We start from the raw sequence: 23,205 nt of genomic DNA on the forward strand, positions 1-23,205 counted from the left end.
CTTAAAGCTTGTTCTGAGGTGCTGTAATTATTTTGGTTTTAAATGTACAATTAACAATCCCTACATTACTGAGCTGCCTATTAAAACCACAGGGAACAATCAGTTCACTCAGTAGAAAAATGACAAAGGCTTAAAATTAACAAAATATGGGATAGAGGATGAACAAAAACTGAACAGCAGAAGTTTTCTGTTGTAGCTGTAGGAGATAGTCAGCTGTGTATGATTAATTTTTATTTTTTTTAATGCATCAGGGTTGAGAAGGAGGTTGGTGGAATGGAAATGGCCCATGAAGGAATGATCTGGAGTCTGGCATGGCATCCCCTTGGACACATTCTGTGTTCAGGCTCAAATGATCACACCAGGTAATTTCAAGTATTTAAAGAGAAGGTCTGAGGGAACATATTTACTTTTAGAAACTAGAACAGTGTTTGGCATCAGTGAATAAATAGATTGGGATAATTCTATTACACAACCAGTGGCCAAAGAGAGACACAACTTATGTTAATAGGAAGCACTAGGTGACATTTTATATTACAAGGTAGAGTCTGACTTCTTGTAACAAATATTATGATTTTGGTTGGTGGGAGCTTTTAAATCCACTGAAGAAAATTAAAAAAAAAAATTCTTGTCATTTCTTGCTGAAGAAATACTCCTATCTCCACAGCAATTTCATCTGCTGGTCATGTCTTTTCACATTGCAGACACATTCAGAGGCTGTAGTTCGTGGTTTTAGGTTGGGCATGCTATAAACACAGTGCATTTTATAAATGCAGTAAATTTTGGTGGGGGCATGTGCATATTTAGTGTATATGAATAATATACTTGAGCAAGAAGGTTTTGGAATGGACTAGAGATTTTTTTTTTCATCATTCATGTTGATGCCTTGTGCTTACACCCATTACACTTTGAAGTATCTTCTAAGTTGTGATATTGGGTTTTTTATTTTTGGCTTGAAGCTCATACCCTGTGTTCAGATCTAGACCTAAACTTGATTTATTAAGAGTTGAATCCTTACATAATCAAGATACCACACTAAAAATCAAAGAACTAATTCGATTAAAAGTTGTTCATGCTCTTGACCCTTTAATGAGATCATGTAACTTCCTTTTGACAGCAAGTTTTGGACTAGAAATCGGCCTGGAGATAAAATGCGAGATCGTTACAACTTGAACCTGCTGCCTGGGATGTCAGAGGATGGGGTGGAATATGGTGAGGCATTTTTCCTCAATAGGGAAGGAGGAGGATTGGGGTCAGCAACAGGCCTAGGTCCTTAGGAAACACTTCTGGATAAGATGAGGAAGCAGAATTATAGCACTGGGGACCACTTGGGCAAAAATACCTTTTTCTAAGGATGGTTTTACTGCCTGTGGTATCAGTGATCATCATTCCAACAATGGGTTTTCTTCTGTTTCCACAGCTCCAGGAGGTAAGATCTGCTCTGTCAGTCACAGGAAGGAGGTTTGGCTCTCCCTCTGGCATTATCTCCAGTTTCCTTTTCTTCCTGAAAACTTCATCTGTCTTCAAGGCTTCCCACAGTCCTGAACTGCAACAGGAAAAGCAATAAGAGTTCTACTAAAGCCTTTAAACTTTACTCTTAAGGATTTATCCCAATAATTTTTGGCTGCTCAGGATTAACCAGTTAATGGTGTGCCTCAGCCACCTGTAGTTGCATCTGTTTCTTCAGATTTTTTATTATTTGTCTTTTTTTTTCCTTTTTGGAGGAGGGGGTATTAAAATGCAGCACTTTAATACAAGTTAAATTTTAAAATATGTGGATTTGTTATAACAAAAAAGGGACTGCTTATGGGTTACTACTTCTTTTTCTGAGCTTCTACCCTAAATTGAAGCTTCTACCCTAAATAACTTCTTTTACTGAGCTTCTACCCTAAATAATCTTCCTGAAAGGACATAGTTTTTGACCTTTTAGGGTGTATTTATAAATCTGAGCTTGCAGTTCTTTGAATATCCTGTAATTCATACATGAAACTAAATTGTGACCTACCAGTTGTAAAATATCTATTTACTACTGGAGTATGATACCAATGGTAAAAGCATGTGAGAATCTAAAAGGATAAAGTAGTAATGTAAAGAAATATTTTCCAATTATAAATATGTATTGGTTTTTTCTCTAGATGATCTGGAACCCAACAGCCTTGCAGTCATTCCTGGGATGGGAATACCTGAACAGTTGAAAATAGCTATGGAGCAGGAGCAGATGGGTAAGTAATAGCTATGGAGAAGCATTCTCCTGAGCAATCCAGATACTGTGGGACTTCTTTTTCATTCTTTTCATATTCTTTGGCAACTCTTTTCTAAAGTTCTGTGTTGTGCATATGTGCCATATAAAGAAGGATGAGCTGAAAATCTCTGTGAAATAAATAAAGGATCTTTGTGTAAGCCTGCATTGCTCTGACTGTTTGTTTCCCTGGTGCCAAAGGGAAAGATGAGTCCAATGACATTGAGATGACAATCCCAGGACTGGATTGGGGAATGGAGGAAGTAATGCAAAAGGACCAAAAGAAAGTGCCACAGAAAAAAGTTCCCTATGCAAAACCAATACCAGCACAGTTTCAGCAGGTAAGTACCTGATACAGAGGGAACAGAACAACCTGTTCTTTTCCCAGCTTCAAAAAATGTGTGTCTTTTGAAATGTTTTGGATTTTACAGCTCTCCTGTATCAACACCCCATGCAATGTACCGCAGTAGCTAGTTTAATTACTATTTAAACATAAAATATTGGATTAAATAAGATAAGGAAGTTTTATGCAGTATTGTTTTTACTTTCAAGTATCCATACTACAAAATATTTCAGCATATCCTTTCATTCTTTCTCATTGCAGCAATGTGTTGCACACATGTTGTTCTACAGAATTAATCTTGTGTTTCCTGGTCTTTCTAGGCATGGATGCAAAACAAAGTTCCTTTGCCTCCCCCACCTGAGCCATTGAATGATAGAAAAGAGGATATTAAGCTGGAGGAGAAGAAGAAATCACAGGCAGAGATTGAGCAGGAAATGGCAGCACTTCAATACACAAACCCACAGCTCCTGGAGGTATGTATGTGTAGAAACACAGGGATTAATAAGTTTGCTTCAGTCCTTTCTGTGACAGATTTGGACTTCACTAAAGTGAGCAGCTTCCTGCAGCAATTTCACCTGTTTGCCTGTTTTCACTTTTTACAAAAAGACATCTATTTGAACAGGATATTGCACTTTATGTGTGATGATGTGAATTTCTCAATGAGGCCCCCACATCTCACTTTACCAGTGGGTCTCTTCAGTTGGTGATTTCTGTTAATTACAAGGAAAGCATTCTTAAATTCCTGTGAAATGGGATGACTTTTTCTGATTTTTAGTTGTAACATACCTCTGTGCTTAATTGATTTTCTGTCTCTCTTTTTTGGACAGCAACTGAAGATTGAGAGACTTGCACAAAAGCAAGCTGAGCAAGTGCAGCCACCACCTCCAGGTGGATCTCTCCATGGACCTCAGCCTTTCCCAGGGCAAGGCCCAATGTCACAGATGCCTCAAGGCTTTCAGCAGCCCCTTCCACCTCAGCAGATGCCAATGAATATGCCTCAGATGGGACCTCCTGGCCCACAAGGACAGTTCAGACCTCCTGGACCCCAAGGACAAATGGGACCTCAAGGTCCATTACACCAAGGAGCTGGAGGTCCACAAGGGTTCATGGGACCACAGGGACCTCCAGGCCCCCAGGGGCCTCCACAAGGAATGCCAAGGCCTCAGGATTTACACGGACATCAAGGAATGCAGAGACACCCGGGCCCTCACGGGCCCATGGGGCCCCCAGGCCCACAGGGCAGTGCTGGCCCTCAGGGACACTTGGGACCGCAGGGCCTGCCCGGCTCCCAGACTCATTTAGGACCACAGGGCCCACCTGGCCCACAAGGTCACCTGGGTCCTCAGGGTCCCCCTGGAGGTCAAGGAATGCAGGGCCCACCTGGCCCACGAGGAATGCAAGGACCTCTTCCTCACGGCATGCAAGGAGCTCCGGGATCCCAAGGCATGCAGGGCCCTATATCTCAAGGGCCTTTGATGGGACTTAATCCAAGAGGGATGCAGGGTCCACCAGGACCCAGAGATAACCAGGGACCTAATCCACAAGGGATGATGATGGGTCATCCACAAGAAATGAGAGGTCCTCATATGCAAAGTGGTTTACTAGGACACGGTCCTCAGGAGATGCGGGGCCTTCAGGGACCCCCGCCTCAAGGTTCGATGCTGGGACCGCCACAAGAAATGCGTGGGCCACCAGGTCCCCAGGGCCAGCAGGGACCTCCACAGGGCTCCATGGTGGGGCCTCAAGGAAGCATGCAAGGACCTCAGGGACAGCCAAACCCTTCGAGGGGCCCGCACCCTTCCCAGGGCCCTCTGCCCTTCCAGCAGCAGAAAACGCCTCTGTTGGGGGATGGGCCTCGCCCCCCCTTCAGCCAGGTACGTGGGGGTCTCTGGAACAAGGGCAGCTCTCAGAAGGTGGGAGTGATAACTGGGTGTGCAGGAGAAAGGCACAGCAGGAGCTGAGAGAATGCAGGCTGGGTTTTCCCAGCAGGACTGAGTCTCAGGGAAATTGAGGTGATGATAAAAAGGGCAGAATTGGAAATAGGTGATCTTTAAGGTCACTTCCAACCCAAAGTATTCATGATTCTATGACAGGTAATTGTGGAAAATGATTATTGGGAATAGTAATACAGAAATCAGTCTGCTATGAAAGTATGTAACTTTAAGAGAAACTCCTTTTTTTTCTGTTTTTTAATTTAAAGACACCGAACTGTCCTATGCAGGGTATTTCATTAGGAGCACACATGCACTAATAAAAGTCAAGGAAAGTGAACATAAGAAAAGTATTAAACGTAATTAATGTATTAATTAAAGCAAGGTATTGCCAACTCTCAGTTGTCCAGAGTAGTTAATCCAAACTATGGGATGGATTTACCACAGACGCTGACACACCTGGAGCCAGCTTAGCTCTGCTTGCACTTAACAGTTGGCTCTGGAACAAGGGCAACTCTCACAAAGTGGGAGTGATAACTGTGTGTGCAGGAGAGATGCACAGCAGGAGCTGAGAGAATGCAGGCTGGGTATTCCCAGCAGGACTGAGTCTCAGGGAAATTGAGGTGATGATAAAAGGGTTCTGTAGCTTGGAAACAGCAGAATTGGCAATAGGTGATCTTTAAGGTCATTTCCAACCCAAAGTATTCATGATTCTATGACATAACTGTGCTAAGGGATTATTTGGAATAGTAGTTCAGAAACCAGTCTGCTATGAAAACATGTAACCTTAAGAGAAACTCCTTTTGTTTTTTAATTTAAAGACACTGAACTGTCTTAAGCAGGGTATTTAATTGGGAGCAGACAAGCACTAATAAAAGCCAAATTTCAAGAAACTCAACATAAGAAAAGTATTAAACATAACACTGAGGTCTCAGGGAAATTGAGGTGATGATAAAAGGGTTCTGTAGCTTGGAAACAGCAGAATTGGAAATAGGTGATCTTTAAGGTCACTTCCAACCCAAAGTATTAATGATTCTATGACAGGTAATTGTGGAAAATGATTATTGGGAACAGTAGTTCAGAAATCAGTCTGCTATGAAAATATGTAACTTTAAGAGAAACTCCTTTTTTTTCTGTTTTTTAATTTAAAGACACTGAACTGTCCTATGCAGGGTATTTCATTAGGAGCACACATGCACTAATAAAAGTCAAGGAAAGTGAACCTAAGAAAAGTATTAAACATAATTAATGTATTAATTAAAGCAAGGTATTGCCAACTCTCAGTTGTCCAGAGTAGTTAATCCAAACTATGGGATGGATTTACCACAGATGCTGACACACCTGGAGCCAGCTTAGCTCTGCTTGCACTTAACAGTTGGCTCTAAGTGCAGAGGGAATCAGGGGGACACAGCATTTCCATTTTCTGCTTTACTGCACACAGAACTCTCAGTGGTTATTGCCTCCCATAAGTTCCTGGCTGGATAGCACCAGTTCTTACTTTGTCTCAAGTGTCTTCAGTTCTGGGTGAATTTTGAAAGGGAAGTTTGGGGAAAAAAACCCCATGCTTAATTGAAAAAAGAAAATGTGTGGTGTTTTTTAACCAGGATTGTCTCTTTTAGACCTGCACTCAATAGTTTCAATCAAGGCTTTAGACATGCAGAGTACTCCGTGTGTATTCAGTACCAGTCACAATGAGAAATTGAATATTCAAATGAGCTTTAGCTCAGAGATTCCTTTTCAGATTGAAGCAGAGTAGCCCACAAGTTGTGGCTTTATTTGAATATTTTTTCCTTACAAATCAATAATTCCCTCCAGAAGGCTGTTCATGTGCCACTGCTGCTGAGATTTCAAAAGTACCCCCAAGTTACCAAAGGAGTGTTGGTTCCCCAGCTATGTTACTTAAACCAGCAGAGTTGTTTCTCATTGCTGTCTCAGGGAAACTCATTTTTCTTTGAGAATAATTGCCCTGCCCTTGGCACTGACACTTTGGAATTCATTAGAGTGCTTTTGATGGGTGGCTGGTTATTTTCTTTGAATAGCAAGCCTATCTTAAAGGCTTTTACAGATACTAAAAAAATGACACAGTGAGGTATTGTAACCCATTCTTCCTTCCTTGTGCACCTTTAGTATGGCAATGGCTTTTAAAAATTAACATATTTTAAAATTCATAATGTCAGGTTTTCCTCCATTTTGCTTATTTGTAATATGAATACAGCACAGTTCCTGTTTAAAAAGGCCCCATATGTGATTTTTTAAAGCAATAGACTTGAATTTGTTTTGTTTTCTGGATTTAGCTTTTTTCTTCTGTAAACCTGTACAAATCTCTTCTCTTCCTTTTCAGCAGCAGAAGTGTGTGAATATCTGCTTTATCAAGGGCTTGTGACATTAACACAGAACAATTACAGATAATTGCAAGGGTTAATCTCCATATAAGATATCAGTTACCTGCCCTGGCTGTACACTGGATTTGCTGGGATGCACAAGGCCATTTTCAGCATTTAGTAAAGTGCCTCTTTCTAAACTCTGCATATTTCCCAGCTCAAGCCCAGTTTGAGGCCTGGAATGAATTTTGAAACAGAAATCCCTTGAAAAGGCAGAGTTAGGGCTCTGTGTTCCCAGCATGGCAGAGCATGGCTTGTTTGTAATCAAGGTTTCTGCTAAAGAGAGTTATTTACTGAGTGCTAAAAACTGCTGCTTTGCTTAAACACTTCCATACATGGAAGAAGTTCCATAAAATTTATTTTAAGTAAGCATCTGCTAAATATATGGGAAATGCTGGAACTCCAGCAAGGTTTTGCTCAAGAACAGCAGAGTCACTGTGATAGCTGGCTCTTACCTAGTCAGGATGGATTTGTTCTGGAATCCAGTCAACATTCCATCACTAGGAAAGTATTTCTGGGGATTTTAGGGGGTTTTTTTATGGGCATTAAGCAAGGTCTTTTATTTTCTTTATTTTCCCAACATTCTTACAAAATTACTCAATGCAAATAAGAAGTCTGTAGTACATATTTGTGTACTTTCTTGTGTTTATCACCTACATTGCAGTTGAATATATATTTTTAATTTAAAACAATATTTCAATACATGGTGGAGTAAATGCACAAATAAACTTTCTGCTTCTGTGCAACCAGAAACAAAAAGGTAGTATTTCTCAAAAATAAATTTAGACCTTTAAAATTATTTAACTTTGATTCATGGAGAGGTTAAGCAGTGTAATTATGACCCATGGGTGTGCTGGAGTTCAGGTCTTTCAGTATTTCCAGTCTGGAAGGGTTTTAACAAGTCAGTGTGAAGGCCAAGCCTAAAGATGTCTAGGAGAAAAATGACATTTTTAGGGGTTTCTTATAAGGGTTTAGGGGGATTGGCTTTTTGGTCTTGTCAGCATAGGAAGGTTTTCTATTGCAGTCCTGCAGGATTCAGCTCTGTCTGGTTCATATTTTTATTGTTGGATCTGCAGTGTAAATTCTGTACATGTCCCTTTGCAGTTCCAGTCAGGCACAAACCCCAAGTGATGACTTTTTGTCAGCCTTGTGCTGTTGAAAGGCAGAACCACAACATTATCCAGACACAGTTTTCCTACCAATGTCACCACAGCAAGTCCTGTCAAAATCATTCATGACTCAGTGACAGCAGCTGAATTTAAACACCATAATTTTATCCTTTAAAATTCACCAAAAAATGAGAAAAATATACCAAAACCCACTTATATACTTTATTTTTTTCTTTGGGATCACATAAAGCACACAAAACTGCCCACTCTACTGCCTCTGCTTTTTTTAATCCTAAAATGAAGAAAAATGAACTTTGCCATCATGTTAAAAATGAAACTCATGTATTTCCTTGTTAAAAACTTACAGAGGTTTAGAGAAGAGGTTCCCTTATGGCCCTGTTGTTGTCCCCTCATACCAACATTCTTGATACTTATTTTTGTATATATAGTTTCTCTTTTTTGTTCATTTCCAAATGAAGTCTTTGGTCTCTGTAGCTTTTTACCTGCCTATAAATCAGTACCTGATATTTTTCAAACAAACTTACATATTTTCCTCAGGACAATTCCTCTGTTCCTCCAGAGAAACAGAGTATTTGTATCAAATACTCAATAAATTCAATACCTTCTTATAGAATATTCATACTGAGGAAGAATATGAGCCTTTATCATCTTTGGCTGGGACAGATAAAATGTGAATAGCTGCAAAGCTGTTTCCTATGAATGCTGTGTTTCTCAGTGATGAAGCATTACTGATGTGAATGTCTGCAGACTGAGGCTGAAACCATTGGAATATGAGCTGTTTCTGTTGTACAACCTGTGTAGATGCAGACCTTATGGAAAGAAAATTGTTTTGCATTTTGCACTCCTACAGAAATTTTGAATTACTCACACATGGAATTCACGTGGTTTTTGTTCTTCCCTGCTCACAGGATGGACAGAACCCAGGTCCTCCTCCACTGATACCAGGCCTGGGGCAGCAAGGAGGACAAGGTCGTCTGGGCCCTCACAACCAAGGACCTGGTCTTAATAAAGGTAATTTAACATCTTGTCTGTTCTGCTGGGAGTCAGTCTCCTCAGAGAGGGGCTGTCCCAGTGCAGTGCGCCCAGGGAGAAATGGCTGCAGCACAGAGCAGGGCCTTGGCTGAGGGAAAAGCTTCCATAGAGGTGGGCTGGGATAGACAGGAAACATTTTCCCAGAAATATTGTTTCATGTGAAAGGTATCCCATATGCTTTCTAGAACTGTATGAACTGAATGGAGTTAGAAATGGTTACAGAAAGCTGCTGTGATTTTTCTCGTCCCTCAAGGCGACGCCCGCGGGCCACCCAACCATCACCTGGGCCCGCTGTCGGAGCGGCGGCACGAGCAGAACAGCGGCGGCCCCGAGCACGGCCCCGAGAGGGGCCTGTTCCGAGGGGGGCAGGACTGGGGCGACGGCAGGGACGCCAGGGGCATGCCCGACCGACGGGGGCCTCACCCCGACTTCCACGACGACTTCGAGCGGCCCGACGACTTCCGCGACGATTTCCACCCCGACAAGAGATTCGGCCATCGGCTCCGGGAGTTCGAGGGGAGGGGAGGCCCGCCCCTGCAGGATGAGAAATGGAGACGAGGCGGGCCCGGGCCTCCCTTCCCTCCTGATCACAGGGAGTTTGAAGGAGGAGGTTCCAACCGGGGCCCTCCCGGTGCTTGGGAAGGACGGAGACCTTCAGATGACAGATACCCGCGGGATCCCGAGGACGCGCGCTTCCGAGGAAGGCGAGACGAGAGGTAAGAGTAAATCCATTTCTCTTCCTTGGGTTAAAGGGTAAATGGAGGGAACTCTTTTATTCCTGGTTTCCTTTTCATTAAGGAGTCTATCTGTTTCAGATTTATAAACTGGAAACCAATAAGGAAATGAAAACTCTAATATACCTGAGTGTAGAGTCCATAAAAATCATTCAGTAATAGAAGAAAACTTGAAAAATGGTCATTGTACACAGCAGCTTCCGTGTCTTTAAACAGTAAGTAAAGAGAAGGGGGAAAGTTTGTAGAGAAGATCCAGTGACACAGGATGAAGACCTGAGACGGTTTTGATGAAAATTGAGAGGAGACTTAAAGGTTAAAATGACCCTTTTGAACACTAGAAGTGGATTTTGAGAGTCTGTCTCCAGTCACAAACTACAGCATGACTGTAGAGACTGTAGGATGAGATGCAATGCCCTTGTAAGGAGCAGGAGCAGTGATGTGACTGCCACATAGAAGGGCCAGACTTACAGCATCTGTTGGACTGTTGAGACTATTTTTTCATGCATTTGCTTGTAGAAATTTTATTTCTTTCTGACTTATTTCTTAATGCCAGGTGAAGAACTCAAAAATAATCTGATTTACAGCAATGTCCTGGTCATTGCTCACAATCTCCGAATAAATCACAAAGGGATAAATTTGCTTTTAGTTACCAATGTAAATATGGAGGAATTAATGCTGTCACTGAAATTAATTATCAGCAAAATTGCTCCAGATTTATGTTAGTTTAATTAAATGAAATTTGGCCTCCAAGGTCTAAGCCTCTCACTGACCACCAACTCTCTATGTATAAGAACATGTGCTTGTTACAAATATGCTGTGGTCTCCACATAATGTGAATTTTGTGTGTTTTAGTTGCCTTTTTAATCATTTTCTTACATTCCTTTTACTTTGCATCTATACAGCTCTTCTTTTAGCTATTTTCTACCTAGCTCTGTAAGATGTAACTTCCTTTTGTGTGAAGAGTATGAAAAGAAATGAACAGTAACTTAAAGAAGGTAACAATTAAAGCCATTTTTAAAAAGTAAAGCCAGAGAAAATCCAGTTGGATGGTCCAGTGGTCCAATGGTCTGCATCACAGAACTCTAAAAGATACAGCAGAACAAGACTTTTAGAAGTTCAGTAGAGATTTTTCAGGTCTTATATTAAAAATGCTTAGGGACTGGCAAATATTTTATTATGCTCCTGATTTTTAAAAAGTTTAAGGAAGGGAAACAAGAACCTTGTTACCTGCAAATCTGACTTTTGAACTAAGAGTATTCTATTTATCAGAGTACAAGTGTTTGCCCAGAAAGTTTGAAGTGAAATGGCACAGGGCTCTAAGAGGCTCACTGTGCTTGTAAATTTGATGATTTTCTTGGAATGAAGGTAAACTAGGTGCCATTTACTGCAGATGCTGTGGTGGACTTAATCCCAACCACTCGTTTAGCTGACTTGGTTTGAAATTGAGATTGTAACTGCTTTGATCAAGCATGAGAGGCAAATGTGTGTATGTGTGTTTCTCTCTAATTTCCCATCCTTTTCATCCCTGTCCTGTTCTTACTCTTTATCAACATGATGCTTCTACTGCAGAGACCTGCCTCTTCCTGCCTGCTAATCTGCACAGTGTGTAGTTGTGTTCAGTAAGGTCCTAGGCCTCGGGGAAGAAGATGTGAGAGCAGTGTAACAGGAACTGAACCCGATGCAAGGCAGGGCTTTGTGTGTGACTGATATGGAAAGGCAAATAAGGATATCCATAACACAATGTTAGGAGCTGTGGCTGTGTCAGGCTTAGGTTTCGTAGATTTCAAAACTCAACTGTGTCCATAAGTTGCCTGAAATAGGAAAGGCCCTGTTCCTGCAGCCCTGGGGCCTCATGTTGAAAATCTTGGTGATTTCCAAGCTAAGTTGAATCACACCATATCAGTATTAAATTAGCAGGAGGCCCTCTAAGAAACCTCTAGAGGACTGTGCTCTTTCAAGGCTAAACAATATTGCTCTGTGATTATTTGAACCATTTGTACCTGAAACTGTTGAGTTTGTTTTCCCAAACCATCCAGGTTAATGTAAATGGTTCATGGTCCATACAAAGCACTCCTCCATCCACTGTTGTACCTGTACAGGCACAGCAGCCTCCTCTCTGTATTGTGTTTGTTTTCTGGGAGGTGGAGACAGACCTATTGTTTTTTATTAAAAACAATGTAAAAGTTGAAGAATATTGTATTGTGTTATGACTACTGTTAAAATATTTAAATTTGTAATTAAAAGGTTAATGTTGTTAAAATTCTAAATAAAAGTATCTAAAGTTTTGCTTGTAATAGGATGCACTGTGTCGTTAATGAGCTGGGGAAGGGGAGGCTGCACACAGCCAACGCCATGGGAACGCTGTGTGCTTCCAGTTGAGCCAGTGTGGAACTGGGAGCACTGGGGAGGTGGGAGGCACCTGTCACTGGGCAAGGAGAGCCCCACACCGTGTGCTGTCACTGAGGGGGGCAGAGTAGCGTGGGGTGGCACGGTGGGGACACCAGTGTGCCTGCACCACCGAACACCTCAGCCAGGCTGTGACAGACAGGGCTGTGACACCCTCACAGGGCAGGGCTGAGCTGTGCAAACCCTCCGGGTGTTTGAGCTGCTTGTGTCAGGAGCAGAACTGCCAGGTACTGCAGGCTTACCTGGCATGGCACTGACAGCTCAGCAAGAGCCATTCTCCTCTCTGAAGAGCTGTCCCAGGCCCCAGGGCAGTGCTGGAGGAGCTGCACTCAGTTAAGATGCTGTGCAGAACCCAATCAAATTCCTGAAAGATGCCCTTGGTACTTACTAGACAGCAGTTATCAATTTCAGGCTCATAATTACATTTTGCAACACAAAATTCATTAGTGCAGTTGGATAAACTGCTCTTCAGGTTGCAGAATGCCACTGTGCACTGTTCAGCCATCACTGTGCCTGCACATCCAAGGGCAGTCTAGATGCATTTGCTAGAATTGTAAACTTGGAAGAATGGAATGAAAAGGAGAATTGTCTGGCAAAAGAATCATAGAACTAATAGGAATGAGATCCTGTAATGTTTTGTTACAGCCACAACTCTCATTGCTTCTATGTTTTCAGTTTATGATGGAAATGGAAAGGAAAAAAGGGAAGGGGAATGTAAGAGCATCAGAGTTAAGGGGAACTCACACTTTGCCTTGCCTTACCTCACCTTGCATCTATCATCACTCATTGTTTTTCCCACCTTTTCATTAAATGAATGCACTGTGTTTAATAATATTTTTCTTGTATGAAAAACCAACATAATCAGTGGAAGAAAATATAAGAGGAAGATTACAAAGCTTACTATCAAAGTGCTCAAAGGCAGAAATGGGCACTTTCACCTACAAATCCTGTTCTAGTAACTGTATGTGCTGTAGCATGAAGTGACACAGTTTAGAAATGAGTTGATAATGAAACTGCCTCAATTATGCCTAAAAGCCACGTTTGTATCCTGTTCTTTGTTGTAGCTTCCGAAGAGGAGGACCCTCGAGGCACGAGGGCCGGGGGCCCAGGGGCAGAGATGGCTTCCCTGGCCCTGAAGATTTTGGGCCAGATGATGCTTTTGACTCTCCAGATGAAAACTCCAGAGGAAGGGACCATGGTGCTCGGGGCCGAGGGCGAGGTGCTCCGAGAGGTAAGGGCCATGTTCTTGCACACAGAAACACGAGGGTGAGGAAGGAAAGGCACTTCTTGGGCACCTGACGTTATTTTCATCAATACAATGTCTCTTCTCACTCCTGTCCCCTGCTTCTCTTACTGCTCAGGAGCTCGGAAGGGTTTGCTTCCTACTCCAGATGAATTCCCACGTTTTGAAGGAGGGAGGAAACCAGACTCCTGGGATGGAAACAGAGAACCAGGTAAAAAATTTGGTGAGGTTTGTAGACTTCTACAATATAATAACTTCTAAAAATATTTTTTAAATCATGTGTTTTTCCTGTACCTCACATTTGTTACCAGTATTTTACCATGAGAAAAGGCAAATGCAGTTCTTCGGTCTTTTCAATTTAGGAAAAACGTATGACACAGAATTTAACTGTCTTTAAATACAGCTGTCTTATTGAATAAAAGTGATTGTGCCCTCAAAGCCTTGATTTTCAGTTGTGTTCTTGTGCAGTCCAGAACTGCCCAGGCAACTGTCACCTCTGGATGACTGAATCATGTCATGGGGTTTTTTTAATATCTTTATTAATGCCAACAGTAATCTTTCCCTATGTTGGTATCTTTTCAGCTGCAATGTCTGACAGCCTATATTTGCAGTTGTGTTACTAAAGGCAGCCCCATATGGGGCAAGACAGAGCTGCAGAATGTCATGGAAAACAAATTACAAATGGCACATGAATAAATGAAGGTGTGATTGTCTCTAAAATATATGGAAGTATTTTATACTGGAATAAACACTGTACATCTGCCACACTTTTCTTTCCCATCATCTTAAAAATCTGTTTTACCTTTAGCTTTTTTACAAAAAAATGGGACAGAGGAGAAGCTTTACATAATTTTAACTGTGTTGCAAACAGTGTGGGCAGTTTGTAAATTTATGTGACTGCTTTCAAAAATGAAGAACAATGATGCAATAAACATTACTTATCTTGTGTTTTCATGCACAGGTCCTCGTCCAGATCACCCTCCTCATGATGGGCACTCTCCAGCCAGCAGAGAACGTTCCTCCTCCCTCCAGGGCATGGACATGGCCTCACTGCCACCACGGAAACGGCCCTGGCACGATGGACCAGGAACCTCTGACCACAGGGACATGGATGCTCCAGGTGGCCCTCCAGAGGACAGGGGCAAAGGTAAAAAGCCCCTTTGATTGGAACCCTTATGTAACACTGGAATGTATTTTCAGTATTAAGTGTATCCAGAACTTCCCTGTTCAGAGGGGATAAAGCTGAGCTGGTAAATATCTGATGTTACCAGCTGGGAAGTTACAGACCAGGCTTACAGGAACATAAGAACAGAGGGATTTTCAAACATCAAATCCAAATCTTGTCTCCAGCACTGCAGAATCCTCTTCTTTATTACCCTGTTGAAAAGTAGTTGGTTTTTGATTCCCTGTTACTCAGCTGCAAAACTCATTAAGAGCATTTTTCCCTCATTTTCAGAATAGTTGTTTATTACTATTAATGCTTGTGATGTTATTCTTTAACCCAAATATAAGAACATTGAGCCTGGAGTGATATGTCCCTGAAGTGCTCTCTAAACCTCTGAAGATCTGACTTACTAAAACATTATTTTTATATTTAATGGCTTTCTAGTTACCTTTTGTGTAATAATCATCTAAACTTTTGATATACACAACATCCATGGACAGACTTCTAAAACTTAAATGAAGCAGACTATGCTTTAAAAGAAAAAGAGGAAAAATGTTTTTCCCTTGATCTATGCTTATCATTCACTAATTTAATTTGATGTCTTGTATGGTAATTAAGTTGAATGTGGGTCCCTGTTATTACTGAATGCCACCTCTGATTGCACTGAGCTCCACCACTTTCAGCCTGAACCAGCTCTTCTCCAAGTCAGAGCTCTGATTTCTTTATTCTTTCTAGAATTTTTTCTCTTTCACTATCGTTGTTACTCTGTATGTGTTATTTTGAGTTTTAAATTATCCTTTTCTAAATTAAATGAGGTAGCTAGGAATTACACACACTATTTAAGATGTGGTGTAACCATGGATTTCTATATTTCTCTTGTACTTGTTCCACTTCCTCCATTCTTTCCTAACAGTTCCTGGTGCTGTAGTTCCCTCTAAGTGGTGCCATGTTTCTGTAACCCCCAGAACACATTCCTTTGGAGTCAGTGCTATTGGCATCACATTTGTTCTTGATCCTATTTCTTACAGATCTCAGGGCTTCTGTTCTCTTGTGTAAATACTTTAATGTCCTCACATTGACTACCCACTGTCAGGTAGTGATCAGTGACAAACATCCTTCTCATTTGGCTGCTGAGCTGGCAGCCTGCAGCTGAATTTCTTGCTGTCAGACTGCACAGCTTTGTCTCTGATGCCACTGAACACTGAATCCCAGCCCACTTCCCTCACCACTGTCCCAAACTCATTCAGGTTTAACTGCCTGACACTCCTCCTCTGCATGGACTCTGTTCCCAGGTTGATAAAACTTCTCTGATAAAACTTCTGCTGATAAAACTTCTCTACCATTATTTTTCCTTCCATATCACATGCTGCAGTTCTCAATTTAGCCAGCATCTATCAAATCTATATATAATATAAGGATTCCTTTTCCAGCTTCAGTAATGATTGTGATAACTCTATCAGATTCTTTTAAAGTCAAAACAATCCTTGTCCAGGCACAAGTGTGGTAATTAACTCATAATGTGCTAAAGAAAGTTCAGAATGATGGCAGAAAGCCTGATAAACAAACCATGAACAATTCTTCACATGTGGGCTGTGTCACCTTTAGTTGTACTGGGAAAATCCTTTGGAGATTAAAACTTCATGAATGTTTCTGTGAAACAATTTGGTGACTGTTTTACATGGAACCATCCACAGTCAACAAAAATCACTTTTGCTAAAGTGCAGCAGAGATACCTGAATTTAGCTGTAGTATGTGTCCTTAAACAAAGTTACGACTGATTTTGTTTTCTCAAAATATTGCTTCTTATTTTAGGCTCATGAATTGGGTTGGGGTTTTTTGTTGTTCATAGTAAACATATCAAAACCAAAAAGGTATGTGAGAATTAGAAAATTCTGTTCTGTGAGAATTAGAACATTCCATTCCTGGCAGTAAGAGCTTGAGTACTTTTTGTTTCAGGTTAGTAGTAAAATAAAGCATTTTTCTATTATTTTTAGCAAAAAATTGAAAAAAAACAGTAATGTTACTCATGATCTTCACCATTAGCCTCAACTGTCTCAATTTGTCAACAGTGCAATGTCTTTGTTTAGGATTAAAAAAAATAATTTTGCAATAAAAACATGGAGAGAACCACAGTGTTAGCACAAGAACTGGCAGTTTGGAGGAAAAGCTATCACTATTCTGACTTCATTTCAGTGCCTGCTGACAGTATCAAATACAAGCTCCTTTAATTCCCAAGGAATTGCTTGATTGTTGTCCATTTTCTGAACTGTAACGGAGACACTAAATCTGTGTAAGAAAATTGTACTGAGGGAGGAGGCATAAAATGGCAGGTCTCAGCTGCAGCTGGTTTATGAATGATGGCACCAAAGCAGAAGCAGCTCAGTGCCTGGCATGTCTGAGAAGAGACTCAGCTCAAACTCCCACCGGTAACTGGCTGTGCTTCCTTTGCAGGACGAGGAAATTCAGGACCCTCACAGAGAGCGCCGAAATCTGGGAGGTCCAGTTCTCTAGATGGAGACCACCACGATGGATTCCACAGGGAGGAAGCCTTTGGTGGAGGCCCTGGGGCAGGCAATAACCCTTCTCGAGGAGGAAGGAGCAGCAGCAGCTGGGGAAGAGGAAATAACATGAACTCTGGCCAGTCCCGGAGAGGAGGATCTCGGGGCGGCCGAGGCCGATAGAAGAGGCTTTGACTGGGTCATGCCCAGTCCTTGTGGGACAATATTTAAATAGACTGCTACTCTGGACAATGCCACGAACCTGGATTCTTAACTGGGATAACTGAATGTGCATTAGTTCCTAACAAGGGTCTTTCTTTTCCTGAACCAGTCATTTGCCTCTAGCTGCAATATTGTAGCTACCTTTGTTTTGTTCTTTCCACTCCCATTGCCCTCACTTTCTTGTTTTTGTCAAGAGCTGGAATTTCTTTTAAGTGTTGTGGGACATGGAGCATCTCCACAGATTTCAGTTCACCTCCAGACAGAAACTTGTTTCTATATGTACAGTTTGTCAAAGAGTTACGTTGGTTTTGTATGAATACAGAATGTAATTTGCGCAAAAATTAACAAAAAAAAATCAACAGTGTGTGATTCTTTACTCACCTATTACTATAGAGGGTTGTATTTAGGCAAACTTGTGTTTCAGATGGAGCAACAGCACTACCTCCTGAAATCTCAGCCAGTTAAAATACTGAGAGATGATTCCTAGGGCTTTGGTTTATCATGTACAGAGAAGTTTCATTTTCACCTTTAGCCACAGCTGTCTGCAATGGTGCTGAGGTCAAAATTCCAAACTGCAGGCAATCACCACTGCTTGCTAGTCTGCCATCCTGAAACAAAAGAGTGGAAGAGTGTTTAGAACAAGTTGTCAGAGACATAGTGTGAGTTACATAACCTGGATCCTAAGACAGACATCACAGCAAAGATTGGCATTCTGCACTTCACCTAGCAAGCCACAGGTTTTTGTTCAGAACAGCATCTGTTTACAAAAACTGAGACAGAAAGTTTAGCAGCTTGATTGGTATGTTTTAAAGCTGTGGGTGCTCAGCAGAGTCTGGTGCATTAATTGCTGAAGTGCAATTCATCACTTCCAGAATAAGGGGTTTTTTTAAGTGTCTTTTTCTTTAGGATATTGTTACTTGGTTTTACTAAAGGAGGGAAATGAGGAGGAGGGGTTATTCCCATTTCCCACATTTCATAATAAAGCTGCTTACCAACCATGAGTTTGTTTTCCCCATAAATCATTCCTATTAATCATCTCCAGCCACCGTATTATCAGAAGGCTCATTAACACCTAAAGCCTCAGTGAAAATGTTACCACATAAATGCTTACTGTCCAGGTACCCCTCAGGAAGTCCTGTATTGAAAGTAGAGCATATAATGAAAAACCACAACCAGGCTTCCCTCTCTCCTGCCTTGAATTTGAGGTTATAATCAGGATGAGGCAGTTCTAGAGGCTCCTGCAGCCCAGTAACACACAGAGCTGCTGCATCTTCCCATAGGCAGGGTTACCAAAGGCTGGCTCAAGTCCTGATGTCCCATCTTCCTCAGACATCAAAGCACAGATGCTTAACTTGTTTTCTTGGTTCAGTCAGACTCTTTTTACTTGGTTTTTAGTTTGTGGTGTATCAAATCACATTTGAAAACTGTAACTGATCATTAGCCAATAAAATCCTTGTCATAGGAGTCAGGAGAAACAGAATGGTCTAAAAGGAACTAACTAGAAACAGCTGAGATGCATCTGATATGACAGTTTGTCCCTTGAGAAAAAATGCTGTTCAGCTCTATCTGAAGGACTTTGGGCACTTTGGGTGTTGGTCTGGGAGTTGGGATTTCTGAGTCCTGAAGTTTTCATGAGAAATACTAATGATTTAATCACTTTCAAAGAGGAAAGCTTACCCTCTTTTTCTTTATTTAGTAAGCCAAATATATGTTTAAAGGACTAAAAGAGAGCTAATACTTAGATCCCATGAGTTAGAGGGTGATCTTTAGGCTTTAATTAAACCACAGTCCTCTACCAAAACAAGGTAAAGTGTATCTAACAAGAGAAAACTCAGCTTTATCTAGACAACTTATATTTCCTCTGATGACTGTCTAATTCCTTAAACAATTGAGGTACTTAACTGTTCAAGGGGCAGCTTTTTAAATGGAGTTTTAAAGTATTTCACAATCATATGCTCAAAAAGTCCTAAGAAAATTTGATATAGTTTCTACAGAATCTTGGAAGGTAACAGCATAGCAGAGACAGAAGCAGCTTCCCATTCTGTGATACCATGACCCACTATTACTGGGAAATGGGCACAGTTATTTAATGGGATTATACTTCTGTATTCCTCAGGTCATGTTATTTTACCAGTGCTGCACACAGACTCTTATGCTCTACCTGTTAGTTCAGAGGTTGTCTCAAATTTAATTTTACACTGCTGTTAGGAATTAAATTAATTTTACATACTGTAATTTAGAAATTGTAAAAACGAGAGCTAACTTAATGCTATTCTGATAGCTCTGATCTACATTCTTAATGGAAAAAATGACCATTAGTGAAATGTCTATACTGACAATTGGACAGAAATATTTTTTATTAAAATGTACACTTAAGCACCCCCTTTAACAATTTCAGTTTAATTTAAAAAAAAAATATTTGGTAAATATTAAAACTAAATAGTGATAGCAGGATTGCAGTGGCTTCATTTTCTCCATGAGGCACAAAAGCTCAGTGAGAACTCACTGGGGGCTCTGTGCAGTGAGGTCCCATTGCCTTGCACGGGCCCAGTGCCCGGCCCAAACAGGAGCCCCCAGCTCTGTCAGCCTGAATTCAGCACCTCTAAGGCAGCTCAGTTTCTGCACTGAAGCAGAGCTCCAGTTACTGGCACATCTATTTTTGAAGGTCAGGCTGGGACAAGTAAGCAACTCCTGCCCAAGTTGAGAGAGCAGTATCTATACACAAAAATGAAGTTGTAACAGCTGAAGCTCCCGTTTTAAAGCCCAATTTGGTCCCTTACAGCAGTACCTGCAAACGCCAATGCTCTTAACCAACATCAGCACTTTGCATCCTCTCATCATCATGCAGGAACACCCCCTCCCCTTACAATTATGGGCAGTGTTTTTCACCCACAGCCCCAGGAAAGTTTGTTTCACTTACTGGATGGTTATTTTAAAGCTGCTTTATAGAGAGAAATGCAGTTCAGTGGCCACAGTCTTCGTATTCACCACTGGTCTGAGGTGACAGCAAAACCAGTATGTGTTCATAGTGTAGGGGTCAGCACAAAATGAGGTAAAACCAGTTAATTTTTCAATGTTCTCCCCTAGCCTCAATCGCATTTTGCTAAATCATCTTCGTGTTTCAGCATCCGTCAGCCTTGCGCACCTCAGCCGCTGCCCAGTCCTCAATGCCGCCGCATGGGCTCCGACCGCGCTCCGCAGCCGCCACACGGTCGTCCTGGGCTGGGGAACGAACGGGACGCTGCCAGCTCCCCACCCAGAGGTGGAGCGGTGCCAGGCCGCGCCTATGGAGCTGGCAGCGATGCCAAGCCGTACCTATGGAGCTGGCAGCGCGGTAAGGCAGACACCGAGCCCGGGGGCGGCTCGGCAGGCTGACACCGCACACAGCAGCTCCGAGTCACCGGGGCCGCTCCGGGCTGCCGGCCCCTATGCTGCTGCTCCTCGAGCGCTGGCGAGGAAAACGTGCCGGGACGCGGAGGAGGCGAAGAGAAGCGGCGTTCCCGGCCTGGGAGTCAGCTGGCGATCCGGGTCCGCGTGTGAGGGACTCCCGCGGGGCCGCGGCCGCTCCTCCCCGGCGCGCCGGGCTCACAGAGGCAGCGCCGCCTTGCCTCGGCCGCACACAGCGGCGCGGAGCAGCGCGGCCAGGCGGCGCAGGCCGGCGGCACCGCCGGGCAGCGCGGCCAGGAGCGCCGTGGCGGCGATGCCGAGCTGCGCGGCGGCGCCCAGCGCGGTGAGCGCGGTGCTGCGCAGCGCCAGCGCGGCGTACAGCGTCCCGAAGAGCGCGCCGAGGTAGAGCAGCGCCCCGCGGCCGGGCTCCCGCAGCAGCCGGGCGGGCCCGCGCAGCAGCGCGGCGGCGCCCAGCGCGCACAGCGAGCCCAGCGACCAGAGCAGCGCGAACTTGCGGGCGCGCAGCAGCAGCAGCGGCACGCACAGCCCGGCCAGCCCGAAGCACAGCGCGGCCAGAAGCACGCACAGCCCGCTGCCCGCCAGCCGCTGCCAGCGAGACAGCCCCGGCAGCCACGGGTCCTCCTCTCCCGTCCAAGGCCACACCGTGGCGCCCGGGGCACTGCCCGGCGGGAACGGGTTCAGCGCCCCCAGCCAGGCCCGCAGCCCGCCGCCGTCCCCCGCCTCCTCCTGCGAGCCGCCGGCCGCCGGCGCTGCGGGGACCGCGCTGGGGCCGGTGGCGGCAGCAGAGGCCTTGGACTGCGCGAGGTACTCGTGCAGCTGCCGGCCCAGGTCCGCCATGGCGGGGACGGCACCGGGCGCTACAACGCTCCCTCCGCCCACCCCGGCGCCGCCATTTTCCCGGGCAGGGGCCACATCCGGGGCACGGCAGAACACGCGGCCGCAGGCCGGGGAGAGCGGCGCGCATGCGCCAGGGACTGTGAGGCGCAGGGCGCGTGCGCGGGGGTCGTGAGGGCTCTGAGGGCTGTGGAGACTGCGAGAGCTCTGCGGTGTGAGGGCTGTGTGGGCTGTCTCGGGCTCCCTGAGGGCTGTGTTGGCGCGAAGGGCTATAAGCCTGGGATTAGTCTGTCAGTGATTGACACCCAGCACTAAAAGTGATTGACAGGCGGGATCAGCCCAGGAGATGGATTGACAGGCGGTAATAAGAGTAGTTGACATGTAGAGGCATCCACTCAGAGTGATTGATGGGCAAGGCCAGGGGTGATGGTTCAGCTTCTCAGGGTGAGCACAGGCAGGGCCATGGGAGTGCCCTCAGCTGCCCACAGACACTGGGGCACCGGAGCAGTGCCCTGTAGCCAGGCTTCTGTGGCTGAAACTGGGATTCCGCCTCCCAAAACTGAACACCCGAGCATTACTCCCAGACAAAAGCTGCCAGACTGACAGGTCTCACTGGCCTCGGCTTCCTGGGGATGGCCTCTCAGCTGCCCCACAGACACTGGGGCTTTCCTTCCTTCACAGCCAGGCACCCAGGGCTGAAGGTGGGATTCCACCTCTCTCGCCCCACACAAGAACTTATCTGTTGCTTGTTAACTGGCCGGATAACTCAAACAGGACATGCTGTCTTGTATTGAGTTATTTTGGTACCATGGGGTTAAGACTGGTCTGGCATCTGGAAGATAAAGCTGGATATCTGATTGACAGACACCTCACTTTATAAAAGCAGCACCAAACTTTGACAAAGCAGAAATTTTCTGTACTTTTCCTGGAAATGTGTAGAGTTTCTCCTATGACCAGGCCTGCCTGCTTTGCAGTTACTCCCCTGAAGGTTAAGTGAAAGGAATCTGTATACATTATCATCATTTCAGTGGTCAGTTACATTTGACTCCTAATCATTGTTTCTTTTGCTAGCTTTAATATAGGTACCTTGATATCCTGCACTGTTCTGTGTTATGCTGTAATCTACTAGTAGTACTTTTTAGTACCAAGAATTGCTCCCAGACAGAAGTTGCCAGGACATAGTGGTCCCACTGGCCTTGACTTCCCTGGGCTGCCTCTCATCTGTACCTGAAACACTGGGGCTGTGAGCTTTCCTGCTGTGGAAATTAGCTGTAATTCCCATCCAGGAGCCCATGTTGGACATTGGATTTGCACCTCCACAACTGCAATGTGCTGGAGTGCTTCTGTGCAGAGACATTGCTCTGCACCACAGTAAACTGACATTTCAGACTGTGTGAGGCTACATAAGGCTGAGAATTCACCTGCAGAGCACCATGGTTTAAAGGCTGCAAGAGGAGAGTGACTGCCACAATTGCCTTCCAAATTCTGGTTACAAGGGGGAAGGTCAGTGAACACTGTCTGTGCTATCACAGGTTCCCAATCGAGACTTATGTTGAAACAATTCCATTTAGCTTTAGACACTGAGATTCAGCAAATATTGTGGTAGAAAGCTGAGAAGAAAACTACAATATTGCACCTGAAG

The 23,205-nt window shown here is 43.8% G+C and overlaps 2 protein-coding genes across 6 annotated transcripts in view; one reads left to right on the top strand and one right to left on the bottom strand.

The window, feature by feature from the left end:
• WDR33 (WD repeat domain 33) overlaps nt 1-17,872 on the top strand; it is a 69,552-nt gene extending 51,680 nt beyond the window's left edge. The window contains exons 11-23 of one of the 2 annotated variants that reach the window (XM_074546828.1): nt 252-362; nt 1,115-1,209; nt 1,418-1,426; nt 2,133-2,219; nt 2,438-2,577; nt 2,900-3,052; nt 3,407-4,453; nt 8,930-9,032; nt 9,307-9,769; nt 13,258-13,424; nt 13,555-13,647; nt 14,398-14,583; nt 17,053-17,872. In XM_074546828.1, the coding sequence (XP_074402929.1) occupies nt 252-362; nt 1,115-1,209; nt 1,418-1,426; nt 2,133-2,219; nt 2,438-2,577; nt 2,900-3,052; nt 3,407-4,453; nt 8,930-9,032; nt 9,307-9,769; nt 13,258-13,424; nt 13,555-13,647; nt 14,398-14,583; nt 17,053-17,282 (2,884 nt within the window). In that variant the 3' untranslated portion in view covers nt 17,283-17,872. Of the gene's footprint in view, nt 1-251; nt 363-1,114; nt 1,210-1,417; nt 1,735-2,132; nt 2,220-2,437; nt 2,578-2,899; nt 3,053-3,406; nt 4,454-8,929; nt 9,033-9,306; nt 9,770-13,257; nt 13,425-13,554; nt 13,648-14,397; nt 14,584-17,052 lie in introns of those variants that run through there. The other variant, XM_074546820.1, reaches the window with a different exon arrangement.
• On the bottom strand, nt 5,312-21,680 carry SFT2D3 (SFT2 domain containing 3). Of its 4 annotated transcripts, none has more exons than XM_074546834.1 (4): nt 20,637-21,680; nt 20,242-20,605; nt 17,703-17,929; nt 5,312-14,813 (listed from the first exon to the last, which is right to left on the bottom strand). In XM_074546834.1, the coding sequence occupies exon 1, from the start codon at nt 21,564-21,566 to the stop codon at nt 20,907-20,909; it is 660 nt and encodes a 219-aa protein (XP_074402935.1). In that variant the 5' UTR covers nt 21,567-21,680; the 3' UTR covers nt 5,312-14,813; nt 17,703-17,929; nt 20,242-20,605; nt 20,637-20,906. The 4 variants fall into 4 exon arrangements, with proteins under 4 accessions (XP_074402935.1, XP_074402934.1, XP_074402936.1 ...); XM_074546833.1 differs by having other exon boundaries at nt 5,312-13,624; nt 14,375-14,813; nt 20,242-21,680; XM_074546835.1 differs by having other exon boundaries at nt 17,848-17,929; nt 20,242-21,680.
• Between the last annotated feature and the right edge of the window lie 1,525 nt (nt 21,681-23,205).

Source organism: Zonotrichia albicollis, chromosome 9 (assembly GCF_047830755.1).
Source record: "Zonotrichia albicollis isolate bZonAlb1 chromosome 9, bZonAlb1.hap1, whole genome shotgun sequence".
In the NCBI taxonomy this organism is placed as follows: Eukaryota; Metazoa; Chordata; class Aves; order Passeriformes; family Passerellidae; genus Zonotrichia; species Zonotrichia albicollis.

What these genes read in the sequence shown, in the direction of transcription:
- SFT2D3 (XM_074546834.1), bottom strand. Translation starts at nt 21,566, where the DNA reads ATGGCGGACCTGGGCCGGCAGCTGCACGAGTACCTCGCGCAGTCCAAG.